This window comes from Bombina bombina, chromosome 10 (assembly GCF_027579735.1).
Source record: "Bombina bombina isolate aBomBom1 chromosome 10, aBomBom1.pri, whole genome shotgun sequence".
Classification (NCBI taxonomy): domain Eukaryota; kingdom Metazoa; phylum Chordata; class Amphibia; order Anura; family Bombinatoridae; genus Bombina; species Bombina bombina.
Window position 1 is genome coordinate 159675960 of NC_069508.1, and position 21391 is coordinate 159697350.

The window sequence follows — 21391 nt, forward strand, 5'->3', positions numbered from 1 at the left end:
CTCTTCAGCAGAAAATAGACGGTTACGTTTACGGCAACAAGAAACTTTCTGGATACAACATCTAAAAAGTTTACAAACTTATGGCTTAAACATAGATGTTATTTGAGAATATCTCACCTGGTTCAGTCTTTAGAGAAGACAAGATACCTAGGATTTAGCCTTCACACTTTGTATAATGTATAATTACTTTTGTTATGGCTTAAACAGTGTAGACTGTTGCGTAAACGCGATGCCTAAACCGGCTCTATTTCTAGAGAAGTTGGGATATTGACTATTCATCCTTTATACTTGTCATTTTGTTTGGTTCTAGGATAGGATTTTGTATCATATAATATAAAATATTATGGGCTAGATTACAAGTGGGAGTACTATATATCGTATGAAAACAATAAACTTCCCCAATACAGCGCTCAGTGTTGTAGCTATCTGTACTTGCTAAATAGCACCAAAACCAGATATTTGTACAACAAGAAATAATGGCATATAACATCCAAAGAGTCAATTCCCAGGTAGATAAGTGATGTAATAAAATAGTGAAAGGAAACTTACTCTGTCTCTTCTCACTTTAATGTGTATGGGTTAGATTAAGATTAGCGCCAAGTTATTATCCTTATGCTCCCTCACGGTAATTTTCCCTATGATTACCAATTTACAACTATAACAACACCAAAGTAATATAGTTCAGGAGCGCTAGAAAATCTTAAAGGATGATATGGAGACTTATATTAAAGTAATAAGTGTAGTTTATTTTCTAAAATAGCATAAAGAATAATGCAGTTTCTTCTATAAAAATAATAAAACAAAGTTTTTCTAAAACAAATAACAAAAACAGAGAAATATTTAAATGGGGGACGTCTCCCTGTGTAATTAATGGTTATATATGAAAACAAATAAATAAATAATTACTTAAGGTTGATGTTTATACCTAACCTTTTTATGTATTTCACACTTTATAACACATATATATACCACCTTAATCCACCTTGTATAATATTGGATAGAAAAACAAACAAAATAGAGTGTCTTTAAAATGATTCCACCTTGATGCTATCGTGACAGATTGTCAAATAAAATGTTCATCAAAATATTCCGGTTTTAAAAGTTCATTTTGTCAATGAAGATGTTTCAATTTAAAAGTTCATGTATACTGTGCAAACCGATACACTTTTGTTCTCAGACGGACTTGATAAAGCCGGCTGGCGAAACGCGTAGACGTTACCTACCACAGCTCGCATATCCCCTGCAAGATCTCAAACACCAATTGAGTACGGGGGAAGAAGAAGTAAGTTAAAACAAACGGCCGTTTGTACATCGAATTCTGAATGAGATATTAACACGCCGGAGCGTGTATAGCAAGTATATACCCAGTCCTAAAGCCTGCCGCTGGAACTGACAGCAAGAGACAATCAAAGGAGAAGGAATTGAAATACCGGGGTCACACAGACAAGAACAGGCTCTGAGAATCAGGTTCCAGGAGAATCTTGTATCGTACAAGACTGGAAGGCTGACGAGGCACAGAAAACTTCCCGGTAAGAAAGATTGAAAAATCGCCAGACACAGAAAGTGTCAGAAGACCCGGTAAGCTCTATAAACACCACAATAACATTGCCTATTACAACTTGCAAAAAAGACTCAAGTGTTACAAATTTACGAATTTGCAAATGTATAAACTTACAAATCTACATCATTCTGAGAACAAAAGTGTATCGGTTTGCACAGTATAAATGAACTTTTAAATTGAAACATCTTCATTCACAAAATGAACTTTTAAAACCCAAATATTTTGATGAACATTTTATTTGACAATCTGTCACGATAGCATCAAGGTGGAATCATTTTAAAGACACTCTATTTTGTTTGTTTTTATATCTAATATTATACAAGGTGGATTAAGGTGGTATATATATATATATATATATATATATATATTACACAATAACAGGAGTGTGTTATCAAGTGTGAAATACATAAAAAGGTTAGGTATAAACATCTATCAACCTTAAGTAATTATTTATTTATTTGTTTTCATATATAACCATTAATTACACAGGGAGACGTCCCCCATTTAAATATTTTTCTGTCTTTGTTTTTAGTGAATATTTCTCTGTTTTTGTTATTTGTTTTAGAAAAACTTTGTTTTATTATTTTTATAGAAGAAACTGCATTATTCTTTATGCTATTTTAGAAAATAAATTACACTTATTACTTTAATATAAGTCTCCATATCATCCTTTAAGCTTTTCTAGCGCTCCTGAACTATATTACTTTGGTGTTCTTCTCACTTTAATCACAATTCCTTCTGCGGTCTCCTCGGTGAACCATATGTTTGTGTTGGCAGCGTTACTACGCCAAGCTTACCTGCTCCTCCTCCTCCTTCACTCAAGATCCCTGCAAACCGCCTGGGAAACCCCAGTAATTCCGTAGAATCCAAACTTAGAAGTACAAAAAAAGGCGAGGCAGGGGAGCGCAATAAAAATTAAGAGCATCAAGTTTATTAAACAAAAAGGATAAAATGACAACAGTCAAATCGTAAATGGTACAAAAAAGCCGGTGTAGCAGAGGTCTTACGTGTTTCAGCTTACGCCTTCCTCATAGACCTTGCTACACCGGTCACTGGCGGCATCATAAGTACTCTCAAAATTGCTTAACACTTAAACAATAACTAATATCATTGATTATGTACAATTGTCTCTTGCAACTGGAATGGAATGTAGCAGAATACATATAATATATTTATAACAAGCCCTGGAAAAAACTACTCGTATTATACAGAAAAAGTGAAAGTAAGCATAATACGGCTAATTCTAAAGCCGACTGATACATCTATATTAATCACTGTTCCAACTGGTAATGGACAGGAGACAGAGCTGTGGAAATATATATGGCTGGTCATATGGAGTCTCAGAGCTCCAATTAAATGTGCTCTCAAAGAAAACATAAACATTAGCCTATAGCCCAAAATATACAGTGTTCTACTGTGTGGTATCTCAGTATCTTGTGTCCAACATCAGTAAATTCACGATTACAAACAGTGATATATGAAAGCATAGGCTTAGAAAAATCTTGTTACATAAAACATTAGTAAAAAGAACCAGTCAGGAACATCTGTAAAGTGTTACTAAAACCATCTATATATATTCACTCAGCCTCTTATGTCGGGACATAGTATTATGTTGAGGACAAGATGGTAAATTACAGAATCACTTATATACCAAAAAAGCACATGAATATGCACAGGTATACAGGATATTATGCATGATAATGATTTTTAGAGAGATGTACAAGACAGATTACATAAAAAGATTCAACAGATAAAATTCAACAAATAAACAAAACAAAGGTGAACAAAATATATAATAATAAAGAATATATAGGACACTAGATGCATTTGCTAAAGTAACCAATATCATAAGGAGAATTGACTCCAACGTATTGTAGCAGTTAGAGCAATATGATCATCCCGTGCCCCATGTAAATACTATATGGAGATGTTAAGTTGAAATTACGGAGATTTATCTCCAACAATTTATGAGATCGGTCTGTATGTTTAGACCATCTGGTGCCCTGGATTTAAGTTTAAATATGCAAAAGGCCTCTCTAGTTTGTAGCAACTTATCTCTGTCCCCTCCTCTCCATGGCATCTTAACATGTTCAATCACTTGCCACTTTAGATATTCTATATTACCAGCATGGGCATTTTTAAAATGAAGTTCTACCTGGGAGTCAGGGGAGTCTGATTTTACATCCCTAAGATGCTCCTTAATCCTTTCCCTGGCCTCCCTTGTAGTAAACCCAACATACTGCACTTTACAGATGATACATGTAACTAGATAAATTACAAATGTAGAGCGGTAGTTGGTACATGCATCAATAGAAAAAAACCTTTGTGTCACTATTGACTGAAATTGTTTGCCTACTTGAGTATATGTGCATGCCTTACAGTTGACACAAAGGGCTTTTTCCATTGATGCATGTACCAACTGCCGCTCCACATTTGTAATTTATCTAGTTACATGTATAATCTGTAAAGTGCAGTATGTTGGGCTTACTACAAGGGAGGCCAGGGAAAGGATTAAGGAGCATCTTAGGGATGTAAAATCAGACTCCCCTGACTCCCAGGTAGCACTTCATTTTAAAAATGCCCATGCTGGTAATATAGAATATCTAAAGTGGCAAGTGATCGAACATGTTAAGATGCCATGGAGAGGAGGGGACAGAAATAATTTGCTACGCACTAGAGAGGCCTTTTGGATATTTAAACTTAAATCCTGGGCACCAGATGGTCTAAACATACAGACCGATCTCACGTATTGTTGGAGATAAATCTTCGTAATTTTAACTTAACCTTAACATCTCCATATAGTATTTACATGGGGCACGGGATGATCATATTGCTCTTACGTTGGAGTCAATTCTCCTTATGATATTGGTTACTTTAGCAAATGCATCTAGTGTCCTATATATTCTTTATTATTATATATTTTGTTCACCTTTGTTTTGTTTATTTGTTGAATTTTATCTGTTGAATCTTTTTATGTAATCTGTCTTGTACATCTCTCTAAAAATCATTATCCTGCATAATATCCTGTATACCTGTGTATATTCATGTGCTTTTTTGGTATATAAGTGATTCTGTAATTTACCATCTTGTCCTCAACATAATACTATGTCCCGACATAAGAGGCTGAGTGAATATATATAGATGGGTTTTAGTAACACTTTTCAGATGTTCCTGACTGGTTCTTTTTACTGTTTTATGTAACAAGATCTTTCTAAGCCTATGCTTTCATATATCACTGTTTGTAATCGTGAATTTACTGATGTTGGACACAAGATACTTAGCTACCACACAGTATAACACTGTATATTTTGGGCTATAGGCTAATGTTTATGTTTTCTTTGAGAGCACATTTAATTGGAGCTCTGAGACTCCATATGACCAGCCATATATATTTCCACAGCTCTGTCTCCTGTCCATTACCAGTTGGAACAGTGATTAATATATATGTATCAGTCGGCTTTAGAATTAGCCGTATTATGCTTACTTTCACTTTTTCTGTATAATACGAGTAGTTTTTTACAGGGCTTGTTATAAATATATTATATGTATTCGGCTACATTCCATTCCAGTTGCAAGAGACAATTGTACTTAAAGGGACAGTAAAGTCAAAACTAAACTTTCATGATACAGATAGGGCATGCAATTTTAAACAACTTTCCAATTTACTTTTATCATCAAATTTGCTTTGTTCCCTTGGTGGTATTTTTGAAAAGCTAAACCTAGCTAGACTCAAACTGATTTCTAAACAGTTGAAAACCGCCTCCTAGCTCAGAGCATTTTGAAAGTTTTTCACAGTTAGACTGTGCTAGTTCACATGTGTCATATAGATAACATTGTGCTCACTCCCGTGAAGTTATTTAGGAGTCTTCACTGATTGACTACACTGCATGTCTGTCAAAGGCACTTAGATAAGGAGGCTGTCTGCAAAGGCTTAGATACAAGGTAATCGCAGAGGTAAAAAGTATATTAATATAACTGTGTTGGTTGTGCAAAACTAGGGAATGGGTAATAAAGGGATTATCTATCTTTTTAAATAAGAAAAAATTTGGTGTAGACTGTCCCTTTAAGCAATGGCAGGTATACAGTAGGGTATGTTTCTTTAAGGTTCAGCTGATTACGTAGAAAATGTAACAGGTGTTAAGCAATTTTGAGAGTACTTATGTTGCCACCAGTGACCGCTGTAGCACAGTCTATGAGGAAGGCGTAAGCTGAAACACGTAAGACCTCTGCTACACCGGCTTTTTTGTACCATTTACGATTTGACTGTTGTCATTTTATCATTTTTGTTTAATAAACTTGATGCTCTTCATTTTTATTGTGCTCCTGCCTCACCTTTTTTTGTACTTCTAAGCACCATACATCGATTCCTTTTGTAAATCAGCGCACAATAATGTTAACACTAATATTTCTCCAACATAGGTGTGTCCGGTCCACGGCGTCATCCTTACTTGTGGGATATTCTCTTCCCCAACAGGAAATGGCAAAGAGCCCAGCAAAGCTGGTCACATGATCCCTCCTAGGCTCCGCCTTCCCCAGTCATTCTCTTTGCCGTTGTACAGGCAACATCTCCACGGAGATGGCTTAGAGTTTTTTGGTGTTTAACTGTAGTTTTTATTATTCAATCTAGGGGCTTTCCCTAATCATAGGCAGAGTCACATTTTCGCGCCTCTATTGCGCACTTGTTTTTGAGAAGCATGACATGCAGATGCATGTGTGAGGAGCTCTGATACATAGAAAAGACTTTCTGAAGGCGTCATTTGGTATCGTATTCCCCTTTGGGCTTGGTTGGGTCTCAGCAAAGCAGATACCAGGGACTGTAAAGGGGTTAAATATAAAAACGGCTCCGGTTCCGTTATTTTAAGGGTTAAAGCTTCCAAATTTGGTGTGCAATACTTTTAAGGCTTTAAGACACTGTGGTGAAATTTTGGTGAATTTTGAACAATTCCTTCATACTTTTTCGCAATTGCAGTAATAAAGTGTGTTCAGTTTAAAATTTAAAGTGACAGTAACGGTTTATTTTAAAACGTTTTTTTGTACTTTGTTATCAAGTTTTTGCCTGTTTAACATGTCTGAACTACCAGATAGACTGTGTTCTGAATGTGGGGAAGCCAAGGTTCCTTCTCATTTAAATAGATGTGATTTATGTGACACAAAATTTAGAGAAAATGATGCCCAAGATGATTCCTCAAGTGAGGGGAGTAAGCATGGTACTGCATCATCCCCTCCTTCGTCTACACCAGTCTTGCCCACACAGGAGGCCCCTAGTACATCTAGCGCGCCAATACTCCTTACTATGCAACAATTAACGGCTGTAATGGATAATTCTATCAAAAACATTTTAGCCAAAATGCCCACTTATCAGCGAAAGCGCGACTGCTCTGTTTTAGAAAATACTGAAGAGCATGAGGACGCTGATGATATTGGTTCTGAAGGGCCCCTACACCAGTCTGAGGGGGCCAGGGAGGTTTTGTCTGAGGGAGAAATTTCAGATTCAGGGAAAATTTCTCAACAAGCTGAACCTGATGTGATTACATTTAAATTTAAATTGGAACATCTCCGCGCTCTGCTTAAGGAGGTGTTATCCACTCTGGATGATTGTGAGAATTTGGTCATTCCAGAGAAACTATGTAAAATGGACAAGTTCCTAGAGGTCCCGGGGCCCCCCGAAGCTTTTCCTATACCCAAGCGGGTGGCGGACATTGTAAATAAAGAATGGGAAAGGCCCGGTATACCTTTCGTCCCTCCCCCCATATTTAAAAAATTGTTTCCTATGGTCGACCCCAGAAAGGACTTATGGCAGACAGTCCCCAAGGTCGAGGGGGCGGTTTCTACTCTAAACAAACGCACCACTATACCCATAGAAGATAGTTGTGCTTTCAAAGATCCTATGGATAAAAAATTAGAAGGTTTGCTTAAAAAGATGTTTGTTCAGCAAGGTTACCTTCTACAACCAATTTCATGCATTGTTCCTGTCACTACAGCAGCGTGTTTCTGGTTCGATGAGCTAGAAAAGGCGCTCAATAATAATTCTTCTTCTTATGAGGAGATTATGGACAGAATTCATGCTCTCAAATTGGCTAATTCTTTCACCCTAGACGCCACTTTGCAATTGGCTAGGTTAGCGGCGAAAAATTCTGGTTTTGCTATTGTGGCGCGCAGAGCGCTTTGGTTAAAATCTTGGTCAGCGGATGCGTCTTCCAAGAACAAATTGCTTAACATTCCTTTCAAGGGGAAAACGCTGTTTGGCCCTGACTTGAAAGAGATTATCTCTGATATCACTGGGGGCAAGGGCCACGCCCTTCCTCAGGATAGGTCTTTCAAGGCCAAAAATAAACCTAATTTTCGTCCCTTTCGCAGAAACGGACCAGCCCCAAGTGCTACGTCCTCTAAGCAAGAGGGTAATACTTCTCAAGCCAAGCCAGCCTGGAGACCAATGCAAGGCTGGAACAAAGGAAAGCAGGCCAAGAAACCTGCCACTGCTACCAAGACAGCATGAGATGTTGGCCCCCGATCCGGGACCGGATCTGGTGGGGGGGCAGACTCTCTCTCTTCGCTCAGGCTTGGGCAAGAGATGTTCTGGATCCTTGGGCACTAGAAATAGTCTCCCAAGGTTATCTTCTGGAATTCAAGGGGCTTCCCCCAAGGGGGAGGTTCCACAGGTCTCAATTGTCTTCAGACCACATAAAAAGAGAGGCATTCTTACATTGTGTAGAAGACCTGTTAAAAATGGGAGTGATTCATCCTGTTCCTTTAGGAGAACAAGGGATGGGGTTCTACTCTAATCTGTTCGTAGTTCCCAAAAAAGAGGGAACATTCAGACCAATCTTAGATCTCAAGATCCTAAACAAGTTTCTCAAGGTTCCATCGTTCAAAATGGAAACCATTCGAACAATTCTTCCTTCCATCCAGGAAGGTCAATTCATGACCACGGTGGATTTAAAGGATGCGTATCTACATATTCCTATCCACAAGGAACATCATCGGTTCCTAAGGTTCGCATTCCTGGACAAGCATTACCAGTTTGTGGCACTTCCGTTCGGATTAGCCACTGCTCCAAGGATTTTCACAAAGGTACTAGGGTCCCTTCTAGCGGTGCTAAGACCAAGGGGCATTGCAGTAGTACCTTACTTGGACGACATTCTGATTCAAGCGTCGTCCCTTCCTCAAGCAAAGGCTCACACGGACATTGTCCTGGCCTTTCTCAGATCTCACGGGTGGAAAGTGAACGTAGAAAAAAGTTCTCTATCTCCGTCAACAAGGGTTCCCTTCTTGGGAACAATAATAGACTCCTTAGAAATGAGGATTTTTCTGACAGAGGCCAGAAAATCAAAACTTCTAAACTCTTGTCAAATACTTCATTCTGTTCCTCTTCCTTCCATAGCGCAGTGCATGGAAGTAATAGGTTTGATGGTAGCGGCAATGGACATAGTTCCTTTTGCGCGAATTCATCTAAGACCATTACAACTGTGCATGCTCAGTCAGTGGAATGGGGACTATACAGACTTGTCTCCGACGATACAAGTAGATCAGAGGACCAGAGATTCACTCCGTTGGTGGCTGTCCCTGTACAACCTGTCACAGGGGATGAGCTTCCGCAGACCAGAGTGGGTCATTGTCACGACCGACGCCAGTCTGGTGGGCTGGGGCGCGGTCTGGGGACCCCTGAAAGCTCAGGGTCTTTGGTCTCGGGAAGAATCTCTTCTCCCGATAAATATTCTGGAACTGAGAGCGATATTCAATGCTCTCAAGGCTTGGCCTCAGCTAGCAAAGGCCAAGTTCATACGGTTTCAATCAGACAACATGACGACTGTTGCGTACATCAACCATCAGGGGGGAACAAGGAGTTCCCTGGCGATGGAAGAAGTGACCAAAATCATTCAATGGGCGGAGACTCACTCCTGCCACTTGTCTGCAATCCACATCCCAGGAGTGGAAAATTGGGAAGCGGATTTTCTGAGTCGTCAGACATTTCATCCGGGGGAGTGGGAACTCCATCCAGAAATCTTTGCCCAAATTACTCAATTGTGGGGCATTCCAGACATGGATCTGATGGCCTCTCGTCAGAACTTCAAGGTTCCTTGCTACGGGTCCAGATCCAGGGATCCCAAGGCGACTCTAGTAGATGCACTAGTAGCACCTTGGACCTTCAAACTAGCTTATGTATTCCCGCCGTTTCCTCTCATCCCCAGGCTGGTAGCCAGGATCAATCAGGAGAGGGCATCGGTGATCTTGATAGCTCCTGCGTGGCCACGCAGGACTTGGTATGCAGACCTGGTGAATATGTCATCGGCTCCACCATGGAAGCTACCTTTGAGACGAGACCTTCTTGTTCAAGGTCCGTTCGAACATCCGAATCTGGTCTCACTCCAACTGACTGCTTGGAGATTGAACGCTTGATCCTATCAAAGCGAGGGTTCTCAGATTCTGTCATTGATACTCTTGTTCAGGCCAGAAAGCCTGTAACTAGAAAAATTTACCACAAAATATGGAAAAAATATATCTGTTGGTGTGAATCTAAAGGATTCCCTTGGGACAAGGTAAAAATTCCTAAGATTCTATCCTTTCTTCAAGAAGGTTTGGAGAAAGGATTATCTGCAAGTTCCTTGAAGGGACAGATTTCTGCCTTGTCTGTGTTACTTCACAAAAAGCTGGCAGCTGTGCCAGATGTTCAAGCCTTTGTTCAGGCTCTGGTTAGAATCAAGCCTGTTTACAAACCTTTGACTCCTCCTTGGAGTCTCAATTTAGTTCTTTCAGTTCTTCAGGGGGTTCCGTTTGAACCCTTACATTCCGTTGATATTAAGTTATTATCTTGGAAAGTTTTGTTTTTGGTTGCAATTTCTTCTGCTAGAAGAGTTTCAGAATTATCTGCTCTGCAGTGTTCTCCTCCTTATCTGGTGTTCCATGCAGATAAGGTGGTTTTACGTACTAAACCTGGTTTTCTTCCGAAAGTTGTTTCTAACAAAAACATTAACCAGGAGATAGTTGTGCCTTCTTTGTGTCCGAATCCAGTTTCAAAGAAGGAACGTTTGTTGCACAATTTGGATGTTGTTCGTGCTCTAAAATTCTATTTAGATGCTACAAAGGATTTTAGACAAACATCTTCCTTGTTTGTTGTTTATTCTGGTAAAAGGAGAGGTCAAAAAGCAACTTCTACCTCTCTCTCTTTTTGGATTAAAAGCATCATCAGATTGGCTTATGAGACTGCCGGACGGCAGCCTCCTGAAAGAATCACAGCTCATTCCACTAGGGCTGTGGCTTCCACATGGGCCTTCAAGAACGAGGCTTCTGTTGATCAGATATGTAAGGCAGCGACTTGGTCTTCACTGCACACTTTTACTAAATTTTACAAGTTTGATACTTTTGCTTCTTCTGAGGCTATTTTTGGGAGAAAGGTTTTGCAAGCCGTGGTGCCTTCCATCTAGGTGACCTGATTTGCTCCCTCCCTTCATCCGTGTCCTAAAGCTTTGGTATTGGTTCCCACAAGTAAGGATGACGCCGTGGACCGGACACACCTATGTTGGAGAAAACAGAATTTATGTTTACCTGATAAATTACTTTCTCCAACGGTGTGTCCGGTCCATGGCCCGCCCTGGTTTTTTAATCAGGTCTGATGATTTATTTTCTTTAACTACAGTCACCACGGTATCATATGGTTTCTCCTATGCAAATATTCCTCCTTTAAGTCGGTCGAATGACTGGGGAAGGCGGAGCCTAGGAGGGATCATGTGACCAGCTTTGCTGGGCTCTTTGCCATTTCCTGTTGGGGAAGAGAATATCCCACAAGTAAGGATGACGCCGTGGACCGGACACACTGTTGGAGAAAGTAATTTATCAGGTAAACATAAATTCTGTTTTTTGTGCTCCACTTGTAATTTAGCCCATAGTGTATGAAACAGCTCAGTGGAAAGTCTGAAAATACTTTAAAAAATACAACCGTATCCACAGATGCCCCTTTTTAAATAGAGAAGTTTAATACCCCCCCTACATAGCAGGAGTATGTGCGCAGATTGACTGCAGACATAGTTATCAGCTAGCAGATGATATTCACTTGAGTCCCAAAAAGAGACAGTAACAAACCAAACATAACAATAAAATGATGAGCGCAGAAAGCGTCCTTATCGCTTTGAGAGTTCAGAAGCACAGGTAGTTGTGATAAGGTCACTAGTGAGGCCTCCCCCTGCTCTCATGCAACCAATGGCACCAGAGGAGGGCGTGTCAGTCACCAGGAACAAGTCAATGGGGCTGATTTATTAACGGTCTGTCCGACATGATCCCGACAGACATCACTGAATGCCAACAGCATACGCTGTCAGTGTTTACCATTGCACAAGCAGTTCCGGTGAACTGCTTGTGCAATGCTGCCCCCTGCAGCAGGGGGTGTCAATCAGCCCGATTGTATAGGATCAGGCGGGTTGCTGTCCGCAGCCTCAGAGCAGGCGAACCAGTTAAGGAGCAGCGGTCTTAAGACCGCTGCTTCTTAACTGCTTTTTCCGGCAAGCCTGAAGGCTCACGCGGAAACATGGGGATCAGGGGCCATTCGGTCCTTGATAATTCCGCCCCAATGTCAGGGTGATTTATCTCACCACATGTGAGGTGGCTGTAGGCTCGCCATGGGAGTCTTTTTACTGTAGGTTTATACATTTTCTCATTGCATTTTACAAGTGCACTGGTATTTCTTCAGGTGTCCAGCGTAACCCCCCCCCGCCATCATTTTAACTGAAAGGGCAACTAAAGCCATGATTCAGATAAAACACTTTCCAATATACTTCAGTTATCAAAACGTGTATCTTTTTATATTGTCTGAGGCTCCAGCTCCTCTTGCAAAAGTACACAGTATATATGTATATGCATTTTGTGATTGGCTAATGATTGTCACATGATATAGGGAGAAGGAAAATTAGATTAAAGGGACATAAAACCCCAAATTAAGATAGAACATATCATTTTAAAAAACTTTTTAACTTACTTCTATTATCAATATTGCTTCATTCTTTTGGCATCCTTTTTGAAGGCGCAGCAATGCACTACTGAGAGCTAGCTGAACATATCAGTGAGCCAATAATAAGAGGTATATATGTGCAGCCACCAATCAGCAGCTAGCTTTCAGCTCCTCAGCCTACCTAGGTATGCTTTTAAACAAAGAATATTAAGAGAATGAAGCAAATTAAATAATTAAAGCAAATTGGAAAGTTGTCCTTTTTAAATTTGCCAAAAATATTCTACTGCTCATGTAAATTTCAATATAAGTGCTATTGCATTGTCATTGTATTGTGTATTTGTCAATTATTCAATTCAACTTGGATGTTTTTGAAAATATTAATATAATTGATAAATATTATATAACGTGCTACATGTAAACTCAGTAAAATCAATCATTTTTTATTTTCTCATTGATTTCATTGGAAGCCAAAAAACATAATTTATGCTTACCTGATAAATTTATTTCTCTTGTAGTGTATCCAGTCCACGGATCATCCATTACTTATGGAATATATTCTCCTTCCCAACAGGAAGCTGCAAGAGTCCACCCACAGCAAAGCTGCTATATAGCTCCTCCCCTAACTGCCATATTCAGTCATTCGACCGAAAACATGCAGAGAAAGGAAAAACCATAGGGTGCAGTGGTGACTGTAGTTCAAATGAAAAAATTACCTGCCTTAAAGTGACAGGGCGGGCCGTGGACTGGATACACTACAAGAGAAATAAATTTATCAGGTAAGCATAAATTATGTTTTCTCTTGTTAAGTGTATCCAGTCCACGGATCATCCATTACTTATGCAATACCAATACCAAAGCTAAAGTACACGGATGATGGGAGGGACAAGGCAGGTACTTAAACGGAAGTTACCACTGCCTGTAAAAAACCCTTTCTCCCAAAAATAGCCTCCGAAGAAGCAAGGTATCAAATTTGTTAAATTTGAAAAGTATGAAGCGCAGACCAAGACTCCGTCTTGTAAATCTGTTCAACAGAAGCCACATTTAAAAAAGGCCCAAGTGAAAACCACAGCTCTAGTAGAATGAGCTGTAATCCCTTCAGGAGGCTGCTGTCCAGCAGTCTCATAAGCTAAATGAATTATGCTTTTTAACCAAAAAGACAGAGAGGCTGCTGAAGTCTTTTGACCTCTCCTCTGTCCAGAATAGACAACAAACAAGGTGAACGTTTGATGAAAACTGTAGTAGCTTGTAAGTAAAACTTTAAAGCACAAACCACGTCCAATATTGTGTAATAGACGTTCCTTCTTTGAGGAAGGATTAGGATACAAGCATGGAACAACTATCTCTTGAGTGATGTACTTGTTAGATACCACCTTAGGAAAAAAAACCAGGTTGGTACGCAGGACTACCTTATCCGTACGAAGGACCAGATAAGGAGAATCACATTGTAACACAGATAACTTGGAGACTCTACGAGTCGAGGAATTAGCTACCCAAAAGGAACTTTCCAAGATAAAGATTGATATCTATGGAACAAAAAAGGTTCAAACGGAACTTCTTGAAGAACCTTAAGAATCAGGTTTAAGCTCCATGGCGGAGCAACAGTTTTAAACACAGGCTTGGATCTAACCAAAGCCTGACCAAATGCCTGAACGTCTAGAATACCTGCCAGACGCTTGTGCAAAAAAATAGACAGAGTAAAAATCTGTCCCCTTTTAAGGAATTAGCTGACAACCCTTTTCTCAAAAACATCTTGGAGAAAAGATAATATCCTGGGAATCCAGACTTTACTCCATGAGTAACCCTTGGATTCATAACAATCAGATATTTACACCATATCTATGTTCAATTTTCCTAGAGACAGGCTTTCATGTCTGTATTAAGGTATCAATGACTGACTCGGAGAAGCCATGCTTTGATAACATCAAGCGTTCAGTCTCCAGGCAGTCCATCTCAGATTGATTCTATTTAGATGGTTGAAAGGACCCTGAGGTAGAGGGACCTGTCTCAGAAGCAGAGACCGTGATGGAAAGGATGACATGTCCACCAGATCTGCATACCAGGTCCTGCGTGGCTACGCAGGCGCTGTCAAAAAAACCAAAGCCCTCTCCTGCTTGGTCTTGACCTCCGGAGGAAATCCCACTCCCCCGGAAGAAAAGTCTGACGACTTAGAAAATCCACCTCCCAGTTCTCAACACCTGGGATATGGATAGCTGATAGACAAGAGTGAGTCTCTGTCCAGTGAATTATTGTAAGACTTCTAACATCGCTAGGGAACTTCTGTTCCCCCTTGATGGCTGATGTAAGCCACAGTCGTGTATATTGTCCGACTGAGTATGATGTACCTCAGAGTTGCTAACTGAGGCCAAGTCTGAAGAGCATGGAATATCACTCCCAGTTCCAGAATATTTATTAGAAGGAGGGTCTCCTCCTAAGTCCACTATCCCTGAGCCTTCAGGGAGTTCCAGACTGCATCCCAACCTAAAAGGCTGGCATCTATTGTAACAATTGTCCCATCTGACCTGCGGAAGGTCATACCCTTGGACAGATGGACCCGACAGAGTCACCAGAGAAGAGAATCTCTGGTCTCTTGGTCCAGGTTTAACAGGGGGACAAATCTGTGTAATCCCCGTTCCTCTGACTGAGCATGCATAGTTGCAGCGGTCTGAAATGTAGACGTGCAAACGGTACTATGTCCCTTGCCGCTACAATTAAGCCGATTTCATTCATGTACTGAGCCACCGAAGGGCGCGGATGGGATGAAAAAACACGGCAGAAATTTAGAAACTTTTGACAACCTGGACTCCGTCAGGTAAATTTTCATTTCTACAGAATCTATCAGAGTCCCTAGGAGGGAAACCCTTGAGATTGGGGATAGAGAACTCTTTCCTTGTTCACTTTCCACCCATGTGATCTCAGAAATGCCAGTACTACGTCCGTATGAGACTGGGCAATTTGGATGTTTGACGCCTGTATCAGGATGTCGTCTAAATAAGGGGCCACTTCTATGCCCCGCGGTCTAAGGACCGCCAAAGCGACCCCAGAACCTCCATAAAGATTCTTGGGGCTGTAGATATCCCAAAGGAAAGAGCTACAAACTGGTAATGCCTGTCTAGAAAGGCAAACCTGAAAAACAATGGTGATCTTTATGCATCACAATGTGAGGATAAGTATCCTTCAAATCCATTGTAGTCCTCTATTGACTCTCCTGGATCATAGTTAAGATGGTACGAATAGTTTCCATCTTAAATAACGGAATTCTGAGGAATTTGTTTAAGATCTTTAGATCCAAAATAGGTCTGAAGGTTCCCTCTCCTTGGGAACCACAAACAGATTTGAGTAAAAACTCTGTCCCTGTTCCTCTCTTGGAACTGGATGGATCTCGTACACAATGTAAGAATGCCTCCTTCTTTATCTGGTTTGCAGATAATTGTGAAAGGCGAAATCTCCCCTTTTTTTGGGGGGGAATCTTTGAAATCCAGAAGATATCTCTGGGATATAAATTCCAATGCCTAGGGATCCTGGGCATCTCTTGCCCACGCCTGGGCGAAGAATGAAAGTCTGCCCCCTATAGGATCCGTTACCGGATAGGGAGCCGTTCTACATGCTGTCTTAGAGGCAGCAGCAGGCTCCTTGGCCTGCTTATCTTTGTTCCAGGTCCGATTGTCTCCAGACCGCCTTGGACTGAGCAAAAATTCCCTCTTGTTTTGCCTTAGAGGAAGAGGATGTCACACCTGCCCTGAAGTTTTTAAAAGGCACGAAAATTAGACTTTTTTTTTTTTTTTTGGCCCTTGATTTGGACCTATCCTGAGGAAGGGCATGACCTTTTCCTCCAGTGATATAAGCAATAATCTCCTTCAAACCAGGCCCGAATAGGGTCTGCCCCTTGAAGGGAAGTTAAGTAGCTTATTTATTAAAGTCACGACAGCTGACCATGATATAAGCCATAGCGCTCTGCGGGCCAGTATAGTAAAAAAACAGAATTCTTAGCCGTTAGTCTAGTCAAATGAACAAGGCATCAGAAAACAAAGGAATTGGCTAGCATAAGCTTGTCAAATATATTCATCCAATGGAGTCGCTTAACTGTAAAGCCTCATCAAGAGACTCAACCCACAACGCCGCAGCAGCAGTGACAGAAGCAATGTATGCAAGGGGCTGCAGGATAAAACCCTGTTGAATAAACATTTTTTATCCATTGGATCTAAAAAGCACAACTGTCCTCGTCAGAGGTAGTGGTACGCTTAGCTAGAGTAGAAACTCTTCTCTCCACCTTAGGAACTGTCTGCCAGAAGTCCCGTGTGGTGGTAACTATTAGAAAACATTCTTCTAAAAAATAGGAGGGGAAGAGAACGGCACACCTGGTCTATCCCATTCCTTATTAAAAAAAAATAAATTAGTAAACCTCTTTAGGTATTGGAAAAACATCAGTACACACCGGCACTGCATATTATTTATCCAGTCTACACAATTTCTCTGGCCCTGCGATTGTACACATTCATTCAGAGCAGCCAAAGCCTCCCTGAGCAACAAGTGGAGGTTCTCAAGCATAAATTTTAAATGTAGAAATATCAGAATCAGGTTAAATCATCTTCCCTGAGTCAAAAAAAAATCACCCACAGACTAAGCATATTGTGAGGTAGTATCATACATGGTTCTTAAAGCGTCTATATGCTCTGTATCTACCCCCAGAGCTAACTGCTTTCCTTTCATTTCAGGTAGTCTGACTAATACTGCTGCCAGAATATTATTCACCACCTTTGCCATGTCTTGTAAAATAAACGCTATGGGCGCCCTTGATGTACTTGGCGCCATTTGAGCGTGAGTCCCTGAAGCGGGAGTCGAAGGGTCTGAAACGTGGGGAGAGTTAGTCGGCATAACTTTCCCCTCGACAGAATCCCCTGGTAAAAGAAACGCTATGGGTGCCCTTGATGTACTTGGCGCCATTTGAGCGTGAGTCCCTAAAGCGGGAGTCAAAAGGTCTGACACGTGGGGAGAGTTAGTCGGCATAACTACCCCCACGACAGAATCCTCTGGTGATAATGTTTTTAAAGACAAAAAATGATCTTTATTGTTTAACATGAAATCAGTACATCTGGTACACATTCTAAGATCGGGTTCCACCATGGCTTTAAAACATAATGAACACAGAGCTTCCTCTATGTTAGACATGTTAGAACAGACTAATAATGAGACTAGTAAGCTTGGAAAACACTTTAAATCAAGTTAACAAGCAAATATATAAAACGTTACTGTGCCCTTAAGAGAAACAAATTTTGTCAAAATTTGAAAAACAGTGAAAAAAAAAAAAAAGGCAGTAAAACAAACGAAATTTTTACAGTACATGTAATAAGGTATCAGAGCATTGCACCCACTTGCAAATGGATGATTAACCCCTTAATGCAAAAAACAGATAAAAAAAAACAAAAAAAAACGACATAGACGTTTTTAAAAACAGACACAACAAACTGCCACAGCCAACAGTGGGAAGCTTCAGTTAACTGTTTCTATGCAAAATTTAAGCCAGCCATGTGGAAAAAACTTAGGCCCCAATAAGTTTTATCACCAAACATATGTTAAAAAACGATTAAACATGCCAGCAAACGTTTTAAAACACATTTTTATAAGAGTATGTATCTCTATTAATAAGCCTGATACCAGTCGCTATCGCTGCATTTAAGGCTTTACTTACATTACTTCGGTATCAGCAGTATTTTCTTAGTCAATTCCATTCCTAGAAAAATATTTTACTGCACATACCTTATCTGCAGGAAAACCTGCACGCCATTCCCCCTCTGAAGTACCTCACTCCTCAGAATGTGTGAGAACAGCAAATGGATCTTAGTTACATCTGCTAAGATCATAGAAAAACGCAGGCAGATTCTTCTTCCAAATACTGCCTGAGATAAACAGCACACTCCGGTGCCATTTAAAAATAACAAACTTTTGATTGAAGAATAAACTAAGTAGAAAGCACCACAGACTCTCACAACCTCCTATCTATGTTGAGGCTTGCAAGAGAATGACTGAATATGGCAGTTAGGGGAGGAGCTATATAGCAGCTTTGCTGTGGGTGGACTCTTGCAGCTTCCTGTTGGGAAGGAGAATATATTCCATAAGTAATGGATGATCCGTGGACTGGATACACTTAACAAGAGAAACAGCCTTTAACTTTTATAATTTGAGTGAAAAACAAAAACTCAACAGCTTTGTAAACTGTCTAATCTTCTTAAACAACTGGTTTAATGGCTATTAATTACTGTTCTGCTGTCGCTCTGAAACAGTCAAATGTCCCTATTTGCAGAATTTCCCTTAGCTCCACCCATGGAGCACCCATACACGCCCACAAACTGCCCAGACACACTCATTGACCACCCACTATCTCACCCCCTCACAGCTCGTCCTACAAAATGGTGACCAGCCCCCATCAACCTTCTGAGTCCCTGATACTCAGCCATATATGTTGGGAGGAGGTATGGAGATGGATTAACTTTTTATTTGTTACCTTCTGAGTGAAGCCCACTGGAGAATACTCCTGTACCCTACAAGCGATACTTGGGCCCTGGCAGCAAGATGCGTGGGAAGTCACCCCTCGGTTTGATACACAGGATGGCGCCTTCATTTCTGAGGTGTGCACAGGCCGCGCAAAATCGCTGACATGGCCGGACTGAGAGTGGAAGCTGCAACCTGTTAAATGATAAAAGATCTCAGGGAATGTCCCTTTGTGTAGATGATGTATCACAGGGAAACAGGTCAACCTACCCGTTAAAACATGATCCTCACTAGTGCAGCTGGCGTGGGACATTTTGTCACTGTCCTCTGGAGAACTGGTATTAATATGGCAGGTTGATTTTGGCCAAACGCAGCATCTGGCAATGGCGTATACCCCGTCACTTCCAAATGCATTGTGTGCTACGCAAGTCTTCTTGTCTCCTTCATGCTATACATAAAGATGAAACACATGAAATACACATTAATACAATGTACTTAGTAGATGTTTGTTGAAGAAATAGTCTGTAAGGGACTGTGAAATATAATAAACAGCATTTAAATGCTAACCCAGCTGCAAAACAAATATGTTCTGGCTCCATTGTGATTCCTATTAACTGCTGGATCCCCTGACACATAGGCCGAGCGTCCATTGCTGTGTAAACTGCAGGTAATAACAAGTATCTCCAGAAAAGTCTATGGAGATGTTTTGTGTATCACTAGTTTACACAGCAATAGAAAGTAGACCATAGACATTAGGTTTCAATACTTCAATACTCTGAACTGTTTTCTCTTGATTTAGCCCTAAGAGAAAGTTGCTTTAGTTGCTGAATAACATTTGCGCCGAAACAGAGTATTGAAGTATGCACTGATAATGCTAGTCCAATAAAAAGTACCACTACATACGTCATTACTCTCAAAACAGACTCTCATGGGGATACTATTACTGACTCTGTTCTGTTGGAATGCTGGGTGGGCGGTTCGGTAAGGAGGGATGGGCTGTGCTGCCAGGAGCGATACGGCTACAAAATAGCCAAGCAGCATGAGAGACAGTTCTCCACAAATTAGTTACAACTCCGGTATTAGAAGGGGGTAAGACTCTTACACCAGTGCGGTATAGGGCTATATTATGTGTGCTATACAGATCCCAGCATAACGCTCACAGTGATCCCTACAGGGCTTGTACATTCCTCTTTAGGGACCGCTGTGAGCGTTATGCTGGGATCTGTATAGCACACATAATATAGCCCTATACAGCACTGGTGTAAGAGTCTTACCCCCTCCTGATACCGGAGTCCATGAAGCAAGTTGCCGCGATCTTCAGAGGAGCAAGCCTCTGCAAATACCGGCCACCTAAGATTCTTCTGAATATAAATTGAAATAAAAGCCCAAAGAAAACCTCTGCCTCCCTTTTGGCACAAAAAACACGCTGGAGCGATGAGACCGGTACCGCCGTCATGTAGAGACGAGTATACAAGTCTGTGTTCTGGTTAGAGCAATACATCGTATACTGGAGCACATAGCACAGCCCTACAAAATTTCAACCCGGCGGGAATCAAATTATTTTTTTTGAATAGCACTAATCAATAAATAAAAAATAAGGCAGTTAACCCTTCCACACACTGTCTGAATACATGGCCCCTGGCAAGTGATTTTAGTCCAATAGATATAGGAGGGAGCCTTTTATTATCCATATGAATCACGCATAGCGCTCACAGCTGTCCCTGCAGGGCTTGTACTAGTTAGGGAGTGTGGGGAAAATGCTTGCTCTGTAGCCTAGTCGTATCACGGACATATTCTTATGTAGTTACATTACTTCAAACTTTCTCATCATCAGCACTTTAGCAGCAAAATTGATAATACATGTCAATGACAAACTGTATCTTCTTTGTATGCTTCATTTAATTAGCCAATATTTTTTTTGGTGTATAATTTCCCTTTTAAGAGACATGAAACCCAAACATTTTCTTTTGTGATTTAGGTAGAACATATAATTTTAAACAACTTTCAAGTTTACTTCTATTATCAAATTTACTTCATTCTCTTGGTATAATTTGCTGAAGGAGCAGAGATGCACTACTGGTTTCTAACTGAACACATGGGGAAGCCAATGACAATCAGTATATGAATGCAGCCACCAATCAGCAGCTAGAACCTACGTTCTTTGCTGCTCCTGAGTTTCCCAAGATAAACCTTTCAGCAAACGATAACAAGAGAAGGAGGCAAATTAAATAATAGAGGTAAATTGGAAAGTTGTTTAACATCATATGCTCTTTCTGTATCATGAAAGAAAAAATTTGGGTTTCATGTCCCTTTAATTTGGGGAGATCCTTGTTTCAAAGGAAACATAACCCTAGAACTGGCAGATGGCTACCACAGCAGTATTGGTTAACCAACAGATATGGTTG

The 21391-nt window shown here is 40.5% G+C and overlaps 1 protein-coding gene across 1 annotated transcript in view; it reads right to left on the bottom strand.

Annotated features, from left to right (window-relative positions):
- PCSK9 (proprotein convertase subtilisin/kexin type 9) overlaps positions 1 to 21391 on the bottom strand; it is a 77871-nt gene that overhangs the window by 4941 nt on the left and 51539 nt on the right. Inside the window, exons 10-11 of the mRNA XM_053693423.1 lie at positions 19257 to 19434; positions 19000 to 19181 (exon numbers count right to left, since the gene is read on the bottom strand). Coding sequence (XP_053549398.1) covers positions 19000 to 19181; positions 19257 to 19434 — 360 coding nt within the window. The remainder of the gene's footprint in view (positions 1 to 18999; positions 19182 to 19256; positions 19435 to 21391) is intronic.